General features: G+C 34.5%; 1 protein-coding gene across 5 annotated transcripts in view; it reads left to right on the top strand.

Moving 5' to 3' along the window:
* ITSN1 (intersectin 1) overlaps positions 1-12,551 on the top strand; it is a 123,111-nt gene that overhangs the window by 57,839 nt on the left and 52,721 nt on the right. For all 5 annotated transcript variants that reach the window (XM_084283565.1, XM_084283563.1, XM_084283564.1 and 2 more), the window contains 2 exons: positions 164-303; positions 9,669-9,790. In XM_084283565.1, the coding sequence (XP_084139691.1) occupies positions 164-303; positions 9,669-9,790 (262 nt within the window). The remainder of the gene's footprint in view (positions 1-163; positions 304-9,668; positions 9,791-12,551) is intronic.

The raw sequence follows: 12,551 nt of genomic DNA, 5'->3' as shown, positions 1-12,551 counted from the left end.
TGTGTATGTATACATTAGTTAGTAAAAGCCACGATGTTGCAATGCACAGCGTACTTTGTAATATTTTGGTATGTTTCAAGATGTGTTTTGAAAAATGTTGCTTTCTGTGACATAAAATTCTCCATGTAAGAAAATATTTATTTCACAATATGTTTAAAAACAGGAGATTCTCTTCTTACTATCAAAAGAGCCTTAGAAGCCAAGGAGCTAGCCCGTCAACAGCTTCGAGACCAGCTAGATGAAGTAGAAAAAGAAACCAGATCTAAACTTCAGGAAATTGATATATTCAATAATCAACTCAAGGTAACCCTAGACTTTTTTGATGCTTACTTCTAAATGTTCAATTAATCATTTTCTAACTTGATTATGGAGAAATATATTGAACTGAAATGATTGATTTAGAATGTCAGTGTTGAGAACATTCTGAAATCTATCATTTGTATTTCTAAAGAAAATACTACTGAGCATTCAAAGAGTTTGAATCAAGTTAATCTGCAGAATTTACTTAAGAATATATTTGAGGTCTGATTCCAGATCTATTATTACAAGTATTAAATTGCCAGTTTATGCCCTTTTGCATCAAAGAAGTGCAAGACTATATATCAAATCTGCTGGACATCAAATCTGCTGGAATCAGTACTTCAAATCTTACAGTGACTTAAGACTTCCTACTGACACACAGAGTTTTTTATCTGCTGTTCATAAGCTCATGGTTGTTTCTGAATGTAGCTGTCTGTTGTTTGTGGTTTCATGCTTTATTAATCAGTCTTTTGTTGAAGCTGTGTGCTTTTGTTTATTTCTGCACAAGGAAATTACAGAAATTGCAAAAGTCAGTAGAGGAAGTGTTATTTGGAGAGATTGTAAATCAGTCTGCAGTTACAACCTTTTAATAGTGTTTTTTTTCTTTCTTGTAATAAAATATTCTAACATCTAAGTACTTTATCTGCTAATTTAACTGATGGTTTCTTGTGAAAACTGACTAGTAAAATACTCAATTTCCTGCAAGATATAAAAAGTTGTGCTACAGGTATTTAGAAGGAAAAGCACAATGATCAATACATTAAAGTTTCTGTAGTCCTTTTGAAATTAGATCAGCTATGACTATATCATGTGCTTTAGAAAGGAAGGTGTATTGGAAGTTAAGCAACAAATACCTGCTTTCAATACTAAAATTACTAATAACTATAAGCAAAATAAAAAGCTGTAGACCATACCAATAGCAGGGAAGGAAGCAGAAAGGGGTAATCTCCGGAGAGTCATACCAAACATAAAACCAAACTAAATATTCAATTAACTTTAAAAGGAAACAGAACAGTTTACCTTATTTGCATTTCCTCTATCTCTCTGGGCACATTATAACACGTTCTGCTTTTTGTGTGTGTTTTTCTTTTTAACGGAGTCCTTTTGAACCAATTTGAAGATCAAAGAATATTTGTTCTAAAATTAGTGTCAGTACTTGGTTTGTTCATAGGTGACCCAAACAGTTTATAAATGGGCAGAGAGGGGGGTGAATAATCTTAGTCCCATGACATAAAAAAAAAAAACCAAACAACTACTTAAATTTATTTTTTAAAATACTGAAGGGCTCAACAAATAACAAGCTAATGATTAAAAACTGAAAATTCACATTAAACAAAGACATTGGTTTATCAGAATGTCTGCCATCTGTCTTAGAATACATCATCTAATGGTAAGCTATTTTGCAGCTTAAGGGGAAAATTAACTTCTGTGTTCAAATCTTAGTTATCACTTTATATGCTGAGAATTAGTCACGAGGACAGTTTTTAGGATAACTTCAGCAGCCTTTCTTAAACTGAGGATATCCTGTTCTCGATTTCACAATATGTAGACACAGTGCTTGACAGGAAGACCATTTTGTGATGCTGAATGTTAGTATTTTTGCCTTGCTGCAGTTTTCTGTGTTTGCTTTAAGAGAAGAGTTTAAGAAGCAAAAATGAGGCAGTGGGGCAGTTGTATTAATGAAACCGGGAGGTGGGAACAGAGAGAGTTCTATCTTCTCCCTTTTGTCATTTCACTAGATGTGCAAGATGCATTTTTGAAGGATGGATGTCTTTTTTGCTAGGTTTAAAATATCTGCAAAGATATGTCTTTTCCTGGGCTTAGCATAGGGTGATTGTGGCAATCCCATTGGAAGAGAAGCTGCTTGGAAGATCCTGTGTGTACAGCAGTATTTGAATGGCCATTATCCTTGTGGAGGAAGCTGTCAGAACACCTTGCATGTGAGACTTTGTGCGCAAAGTTAGTGAAAGATTTCCTGAAACTCTTAGTTTTGGTAGGATTTCTGTGAAGTGGAAGTTCTGTCCTGAAATGAAGCCAGAACACAGCTATGCCTTAGATAATAATGGTGCTCAACACAAAGGAGTCCAGGAACTGGAATAATTCTTTTAATCTAAACAGTCAAAAACCTGTGACAACTTTAAGAAGCTGCCATTGGAGAGATGGCTTTTTTTTTTCTATTTGGTAGTAATTTCCCCAACTAACAGAAGAATGTCTTGTTTGCTTATTTAGTAGTAACAGCACATAAGTATAACAGGTTAATTTGGTGCTAAAATATCTTGCAATTTGTATAGTTATCAGTCAACTGTACAGTGCTCACATTGAAATGTAAATCCTTTTCAAATAATATATCAAAAATTCAACCATATCTGAGCTCTAAATAGAATAAGGGCTTCTTTAACTTCAAAACTAAAGGGAAATATGTACAGATGGGACACACTTAAAGATTTATCTTAAAAATGTCTTTCTATTAAATGAATAAAATTTAATCTCCATTTTTAATTAAGGCTGTTCCAAAATTATCTGGTAGTTTTTAATTCATAGGCCTTTTCTATGGTGATCTACTCTTCCTTTGTGCTTTAATATATAACTGAGATGCACGCTGGATGGGGTAGCTGTTAGAACAGCCAGACCTGAATTGACGCTGCCTTGGGCAGCTGTTGTTCTCCATCGAGTAATAGAGAATCACTGGTGCTCACCTAGTTTTCTATAATACAGCTGACTTCTGGTCTAGTAGCAGAATGATATGGTATTTTTTGTGAATTCCCAGAGTTCCTATTGCTTTCTGAGAACATATGCCAAGCTAACTTACTAGTTTTGATGAAATGCTTGAAGAGACAGTAAAATTGACAGCAACATGGAACCATGACCTTTTGTTATCATTGCTGAGATCTATTCCTCATGTTTTGGCTATGAATATCTGTTCTATTATCTTCCATGTGAATACACCACTTAAATTTTGCAACACTATGATTAATTCTCTTAAAACAGATAACACTTGATCCACCGGTATCTGATAAATATGTTGAGATAGTGCAAGTTAAAGTGAACAGTTTAACTAGTGTCTAGCGTGCCTTTTTGTTGATGTGACTGTAAGGCTTACTTGATGTTCTAAGGTATTTTAGGTTACAGGTCAACTTTTTAACGTATCAGATACAGTGGGTTGCACTGCATTTGCCTCCATATTACAATTCTATGTTCTGCAGTAAGTGAATACACAAAACTGATGTTAAATTACCTCCTATTTGCTTCTTGTCTTAATAGCATATACGAGTGACTAGGGAGATAATTGAAAGTTTGTTTTTTTTGCCTTTTTTTTTTTTTTTTTCTCAGTTAATCTTTTTTCATCCTTCCAAAGCAACTGATTTAAATTTCTTCCCGTTAATCCTTTAGATCTCAAATACTTCAGTTACTTCTTTTTCAAGTTAACATCTCAAGAGTTTGAAACGTTCATAGAATTGCTTACTTTTCAAAAACTTTCTGGAGCTTGAATTATTATTAATGTTTCAAAGGAGGTAGATCCAGGTATCTCTATTGAATATCTGTAGCTAGAGCCACATGGTTTGAGCTAACTGGTAGTCCTTAGAATTACCTGGCTTCTAGGCTGCCACTGTGGCCACAAAGTCTAAAAGTCTAAAGTCTAAAGCCACAAAATTGACCAAGTGTACTTGTTTGGCAAAGAAATAGGCACCTTAGCTTGGAGCTTGTCAGATATCTCTTAAAATCCTATATGAGGTATTTTATCAAAGAATATAATAGTCTTGTGGGTTGCGATGTATTTGACTACAGAATAAGTGACTGAGTTTGTAACAAGGTTGAAAATTAGGTCCTTAATTAAGTTCAAGGAGTCTAACTTTCAGTACTCTTTAAAATCCTAGCCTAGAAAGCTAATAACTAAAACTGATACAGGTACTAGTAAAATGTAATCAGACACTTGTTTTTTCTATATAAAATAATTTTGTAGAATAGAAGGCTTTACGTTAGGTTTCCTGTTTGTGTATATATAGCTCTCCTATAATTTACCTTTAAAAATTCTACATTCAGTGTGAATTCACATTTAAATTTTGCAATGGTCAGTCATTACACAGTCAAATAAAACTATTAAAATGGTTCTTAATATAGTTTTATGAAATAACCAAGCAGTTATTTCATACAGCATTGAAGAATCATGTATTTGGAGCTTATCTGAGTTACTGCACAGGAGAAAACAACTAAATGAGTGTTTCTGAAATATGTTAACCTTGCTGAGAAGCTGTTCTCAGTGCCTGGAAAAAGTGGTGAACGGCTAGAATCAAGTTCTTAAACATGTCTTACATTTTGTGTCATGTTCCAGTTGTTGTCAGTCCCTGTCTAGTCAGTGTGCACTGGACAAGTCTTGCATATGAATGCCTGTTTACATTTGAGCATTTCTTTCTTCCAGTCAGTGGCAATGGAAGATGCAATGCTGCAGTGCCTGGCAGTTCTCCTGGGCTGCGTCAACTACTTAGACTCCTTTCTAAAGGTCTCCATGCCATACTCAGGCAGTACACAACTATCTCAATCTGAGTGATGAACCTCCTCCAGTTATGTGCTTCACTTTACCAGATTTGTTTACAGATGAGTGTGCAGTGTTTAACTAAGTTAGTATTTAATAAAAGGTGCTAGCACTAAAGCATAACCAAAGAGAAGAGTTTTTGTAATCTTATTTATCTAATCCTTGGTGTTTAAATGAGGAGTGTGCCTTGATTTAGAACCTGGGCAAGGTACTAGCTAGTTATTTTTGTCTTTTGCATATCTTGACACTTCAAGATTTTAAATTAATTGCCTATTTTGGTCATCATCAGAATTTTAAAATGTAAATGAAAAAAACATTAATATTAAGCATTCCTACACAACACTGTAATTTGTGATTCCAGGTATGAGGGAGATGGCAATACATTCCCTTTATGAAATCCCCCATAACTATTATATGGGGCTAAAGGAGGAACTCTCTCTGTCCAGGACAGAAGAGGTGCTTTGGGGTCTGGGGAATTGGGTAGAAGAGTATTGCTGTGGGAAAGCCTCAGTGAGCACAGAACTGTAGGGTTCTTTCCTCTGGGATCAAATGCTCTGGTTTGTCTCAAGAGAAGATTTGATGGAAACCTTGTGCTGTAATCCTTGAAGAGTGTTCTAAGTTGTCCTGTCTTTCTGTCAGAGGGCAAAATTTGGGCTTAAACGATTAAATTTTTGAAGTTAAGGTTTTCATATCAATATGACTTGTCTGTATATAGTGAATATTATTCTGCTGTATGAAATTAATATTTTAACTCGTATTCAATATTATGTGGGTACCTAAATGTGATTATTGTAACATCTCAAAATTATTTTTATACTTGTTAGTCTGTTTGTGAATTAAGAGGAAAGGTAATGATTTCTCTCTGCTTTTAGACTAAGACATTCTTTGTCCTGCACACCAGAAACAAGCAAAGCGTTCTTATGTCTTCAGAGTTACGATGCACGATTTGTACAACTTCTAAGTTGCTTGTGTGTGTAAAGGATGAGCGTAGGACTGTGCTGAATATTCAGCTGGCAAATGTTTTGTTCTGTTGACTGTTGAAGTGTTACTATAATTCTGTTCAGTTGGTGTCCTGCAGCACTGTGGGAGATGGTGATTCTTTCTTCCCCCATCCTCCCACTGGTACTTGGCGAAGCAACAGAGCATCTATCTGCTGCATGAGATACCAATCAAATCTTTATTTCCTCCTACTTGATGCGAAGAAGGATATTTTTTGTATTTTTACCTCCAAAATACTCCATCTAGTGCTAGGTGTGTAAGCTAGGTTGGATTTTCTTAACTGTTACAGGTATGTCACGCAGAAAATCTCTGCACAAAACACTGAACTAGCATACTGGCTTAACTGGGAAGGAATAATGTGTAAAAAAGTCTGTGGAAAACTTTATAAAATACTGAACTAACATATTGGCTGAGCTGAAAGGGAATAATGTGTTAAAAAGTCTGTGGGAAACTTTATAAAACTGTCACCTGAGATCCTAACTTAGCTGAGCATACATATAAAATGAAAAAATATGCAAAAAAAAAAAAAGTAATTATTTGGACTGAAGTTAATAATCTTGCTGTATGTACTCAATATGAGAAATTATTTGCTTCAGACAGCCATGGAGACATGGCTCATAGCTAGAACCTTCTCAGTTTCCCATTTGGCACTAGAAGTACTATATATTGTACGTTCAGTAGTGAGATAAACTTGTCTAAGCTATAATTAAAATATAAAGTTCAGGCTAGCCTTGCAGTTAGACACCTAGTGGAAGTAAATAGTGTTTGGTGTACTAGGCACTGCTTTGGTCTTGCAAATTCTTGCATGTTTTTATGTATTTGAGATTTGAGGATGCTTTTCTGAATGGGGGAAAATACCAGTTGTTTTTGAATTAGAGGATTTGAATTCCTCCTGGTTCTGCGAGCATAGGTGAACTGAATCATTCTTTTTAGTGTACAAATTTCTTGTTAAAAAGTAAACCAAGCTCACGTTTTTTTCATCTGGGTTATCACAGATTTTGTGTTTTGTTTTCGTTTAGCTAAGATAGCCTTCATACCCTTGAAGAATGTTAGTTCCTCTTTCTTTGCCGTATCTTTGTGATAACTCCTATTTAATTGCTCATGCAGCAGAGTTTGAGAAAAAGATGCAAAGGGGAAGAAAAAAACAAACCTAGAAAGTGCTTTTGTCTAAATAACTTTTGCAAGTAACAGTAGGTTGTCTTCAGTGTTGCTTTATTAGAAATATGTGACTACCTCAGGTCTCTCTGATCTCCTCAAGCAGAGTTTTCCTTTGTCTCATCAGCCAGGACTCAGAAACTTGAGCTTCTTGGCATACAGGTTAAGGGACGGCAGGGGAATGGAAGTGAAGGAAAACAAGAGCAAGGAGAACACCACAGGATTTCTAGACTGAAGGCTGTGCTAAAGTTGAACTAAATGTAGGAGTCAGCAACCTGTGCTTTGGGTAGCAGTCTCCTTATCCAGAAAGAGAAACAGCTAGTTAAAATCATGAATACCACTCAGGATACTTGATACTTCACAGCACTAGTATTTTGAGCTTCAAGAGCTTTGTAGAGACTTTGTTTTGCACGTGTGGAGAGTTCTGTAATATACAGAAATTCATAATACCGTTGAAAGCTGTTTTCCATATGGCAAACTGGGCCATTTTCTAACCTATATCCTTTCAGATAAATGCTTGCAAATCACTGAACTGCTAGTGTATTTATGGTTGTATAGTTGTCCTTTGCACTTGTACATATTTTTTATATAAATGAGGGTTTGAGTGATCATACAAAGACGATGGTGACTATGATTCCTTCAGAGAAATTAATTGGAACCAAGGGTCAAATCCTTTGTACCTCAATATATTACAAGTGTAACAATATTAAAGAAGCTGAGTTCATAACATACAGTTATTGGAAAAGACTTCTTACTATAGTTAACGTTACAGAAAAGTCTGGTGCAGGCCGCATGTAGCTCCAGCAGCAGTTGTCCAACTGTGTGTTCACTGAAATATCCTAATCCCTTTATTTGCTCATTGTTCTTCACGGGCCAGCTACTAAGAAACCATTATGTTGAATATTGCTAATGCTTTTCCCTTTTAGTATCCCTTTTCCTTAGTCCAACATAAGGCTATGCATGAATATTTATAACCATGGGCATTCAGGGTTTAAAAATTTTCCCAAAGGCACTAGCCTGCCTGAATAATTCTGGTGATTTCACAGGACTAGTTTATTTTATATTCTGTAATATCTATTCTAGATCCTTTAGCTAAGCTTTCATATGACTATGGAAAATAATGACAATCATGAAATATAGTATTGCCCAAATTATCTCCATATTTCAATGAGTTTCATGGCCTTAGCAGAGTTTATATTAAACTTGTATAGGAACTGATTATCTCTTTAATGATGCTGAACTCAGTTTCCACTGAATTTAAAATTGAGGATCATTAAGAAAATGTGACTCAGGACTAGGACACTAAATGCAACTTAACTTTTTAAAACTTTCCTTCATATATCAGAAATGTTTTAATACCTTGCAAAGGTCAAGTGCTACTCCTCTTAACAATGTAGTTTTAACTTCATCTTAATATTTGATGTTGCACAGTGCAGTCTTTAAGCACTAATTCATGTATTAATTTCACTGACAGAAATTTTTAGATACATTATAAATTTAATCTGTAAATAAACAAGTATTAACTTTCAACTTGCATGAAAGCTAAGAATTTACTAATACTTTTGTGCAATTATTGTGAAATTAACTCACTTTTCTGATTTGGGCCCTTTAAATCACATGATATTTATTTATTCTCTTATGCAATTTTATATGTTTTGGTCAATGTCTGAGGATAGTTGCATGAGGTCTTCATTTGGCTAATCTGTAGATTACGAATTTTCAAGATTACTTATTTCGGTGCCTGAGTAAATTAAGGTAAAGCTTTTAAGGACACAAGAACTAAACAAACCTGCTCAATGTGAGTCATATTTCAATAAAAGCAGACATTACTAAGATACAGATTTAGAAACAATTTCCTGTTACAAACTTTTTCTGCATATTTTGTGTGTACGATTCTTTTTCAATGTGGACTATTTTCAATGAAAATGATTCTTTTGTTCCTTATAATACTGAGGAGTTTAGACTCAAAATAGAAAAAATCTAGACTCTAGGTTACACAAAGAGATGCAAGATCTAACTGGTATTTCTGTTAGTAGTAGATGTTCATGCAGAAAACAAATCTTGACAAAATATGATGTTTTTGTTATTATTTGTATTATAAATGTTTCAAGTACTGTCTTTATAATTAACCAAAGGAAAACTGACTTGTATATGGATGAATACTCTCTGTACCACAGTTTCATCCCCAAGTTGTTGCTTAAGGAATTCTATCCCCTGGACGTAAAACAATCCCGAAGCTTCTTTAGTAAATCACCCTTAATTTCAATATAAAACCAAATAATTGAAGCAGTTGCTATTATGAGCAGTTCATAGGCCAGATTTTTGTATGAAATTTAATAAATTCAACAAATCAGCAAATGAAATAAAACCTAATTGACTGTTCAGATGCAACTTTGTCAAAGTTTTGTCAGCTTTTTAGAGTTCCACTTTAAAAAAGGCTTACTTGTTTCTTAACTCTTTAACATCTAACCTAATAAGGTTAAAATTTAGGAAAACGTGAATGTTTTCCTTACAGTCCTTTGAAACCTACCTTAAATGCCTGCCAATGCGTTTGGCTATACTGAAAGTTTGAAGAGATATCCAACCATTTGCAATTTTTGTTGCCTCACAATGAAAATGTTATGGGGCCATTAATTCTGATTCACATACTGTATGGTTACACATATTTTACTTTTTTGTCTAGGAGCTGAGAGAAATACATAACAAACAGCAACTACAGAAGCAAAAGAACTTGGAAGCTGAGAGGTTGAAACAGAAAGAACAAGAAAGGAAGACAGAACTAGAAAAGCAAAAAGAGGCTCAAAGGTAACAAAATGCTCTAGTTTATGCCCTTCCTGTGGAGATACTGGAGTGCAAAGCATTTTGCAAAAAAAGTCAAATAAGCTTTGTATTTCCAGGAACATAATCTGATCCTAAATAATATGTTACTAAGTGTCAAGAATATCTAAGACCTAGAACAAGTTTTGGTTCAGTGCTAATAACTTCTTTAGAAATGAAGGTTTTTTTTTATCCTTGAATGAAAAGTGTGTTGTGGAGATGAGCTTCTACATCTGTCTGTGACTCTTAACTGTCAATGACACATACAGATTTCAGCAGCATTACTTAAAAGGTGTAGTGTACTTCTACATTTAGAGATTTTGCTAATGGTTTTTACTATACACCTTGGAAATAACTTTTTAAATGTATTTATAATATATTTATGGAAAATAAATGGCAAAAAATCTAGCAAGCAGTTCTATTCTGACATAATTTATTTGTAGCTTCTTGATTAAATTTTTAGCAGTTTAGGGGTTTTTATGCTGTCAATCTGGATAAACACTGGTCAAGAATGAACACAAAAGCCTGGGAACAAGGGATCTTAAATTATTGGTTATCATATTACATAGATTGCGATCTAAAGCAACTTCGTTGTCTGTGTTATTTCTTTGTGAGTCAAGTTAATTTTATATTTCAGGCAAACCAAAACAAGGTCTCAGTAAAAAACTCATCTTCAAACAGAAATCTTGCACATAGAAAGTAGCTAAATTAGGGTAATTCTTTAATTACTTGCATAGAGCCGGTGCCTTTAAGAATCTGAGGTATTGACTTCAGAAAAAGCAAACTTTCTAAGAAAACAAGAAATCAGTCCCCTACCCCTGAAGTATGGTTTCGTCTGCTCTTCTCAATCCAGCAGCTAGAACAAACTTGGTTTATATCTGTGGGAAGAATTAATTACTCTACTAGAAACAAAATTAAAAATTCATTTTCTAAAGCCCATCTGACTAAACTCACCAGGTAAGACACCACTGAAGTTAAAAAAAAAAAAAAAAGAGTGCTTTGTGTCTGTATATGATGCAGCCTCAGTGTTGCAACAAAACTGCTGAGTAATTGGCTCTGAATATTTTACAAATGAACATGCCAAGGACAAGTTCAGTGATTGAAAGAGGAGGTTGACAGAACAGTGAATTTATTAAATTTTTAGATGACTTTACACTGAAGGCAGAAATGTATAGCAGTAGTTTGTAGAGGAGTAAGTAATATCATCACTGGTGTCTTAACCTATACTCATGGTATGCTGATGTGAAATACTGAGATTGTGTCAGCAGTTTTGTTTTGAACCAAGGATGATTTTTTTTAGCTTCTGAGTTAGTAGTTGTCATATTACACGGGTACTGAGTACCTTGGGATCTCTCAGAAAACGTTTTTGTCAACTCAAAACTTAAAACGACAGAAGATGATATTTGCCCTCTGGTGCCAACCTACCATTTGGAAAGTGAGTTTCTACCCTTAAGTATTTTGCCCAGAAATTCTTGGCACTCTTGGACGAAGTATGTGCTATACAGTAGGCCAAGTCTGTAATGACCAATTTGTTCCCATGCAATTTTCACTAATTTTGTAGTTATTAAGAAAGTATGGAAGTGGAACAGGTCACAGTACACATCAAATCACCCTGTGTGTCTGTTACAACCCTTTAGAGTTATCTTTACCAGTACAAATTGTTTCTAGGAGACAATACTTACCTATTTTTTTCATGTCCTCTGTCAGTGGGTGGAAAGGACTTGTTGGCTTTCACAGGTAGGAACGTTAAATTTTCTGAGTAGTTCTGTAAGAGTACTGCGTGAAGCTGGTGGATATTTTTTTTATTCCTTGCCCTACAACAGAAAGATCAGGTCTGCCATATTTTCTGATTGCCACTTTTTTTCTGATTTGGATATGTTGTGTCTTACCTAGAGATGCTTGTAGCTTTGAGAAAATAAGTAGAACCAATTTGTTTGAGCACTATTCCTGACTTTTTCCTGCATTTTAAAGCTAAAGTGAGTGTTGAACGACAGAAATGGAAGAGTATAATTTGCTGCCTGTTTTGTTTCAGAGAAAACTATAGAAGAATAAATTAGTGAAAACATCTGGTGATAGTTGTAGCTGATATCTACAGTTCTAGATTAACTAAAAGGAATTGTGGGGCAAATGAAAATAGTAACTCATAGTGGTGATATAATGGGATGCTCAGATTGCTCGGGAAAAGATTATGAAAAGCAGCCTTACAGGGTCGTGAAGGGCTTATTTATGGGTTCAATTTTTTTTTCTATGTATGGTTCATTACTTAAAAGAGTTGCATTAGATTTGTGAATCCCATGGAAAACTATGAAAAGAGAATACACAAATATTGTTGAATCCCCATGTTGAGACTGATATTGCTAAATTGAAGATCTGGGACTGAAAGTGTAAAGACACTGGATTGTATAAAGCTTATAATTTTCAGAGCACTGTAAGCTCAGTAAGAGACTGTTACAAAACACGTATGTAAAGTTTCATACGGTAATTAGAAAAACATAGTTAAACAGATTTATTTTCATGTCATTAAAGAGGAGAAGAAATCACAGTCTTGATAAAGAAGCAGTTAAACTGTTACAATTCAGTCAGTAAGAACAGTTAAGCGTTTAAAAATCTCTGAAGAACTCTTGACAAGCAAAAATTGTGTTAAATGCTTTTTCCCTTCTTACATTCAGCTCCAAACCACAAGTATTTAATTTCTCACTGTATGCTGAGGCCTTTTCAAGAGTTCTGTGGAATTGTGTTGTAAAAGCAT

The sequence above is a fragment of the Netta rufina genome, assembly GCF_964035555.1.
Source record: "Netta rufina genome assembly, chromosome: 1".
In the NCBI taxonomy this organism is placed as follows: domain Eukaryota; kingdom Metazoa; phylum Chordata; class Aves; order Anseriformes; family Anatidae; genus Netta; species Netta rufina.
This window is presented reverse-complemented; position numbering and strand designations above follow the sequence as displayed.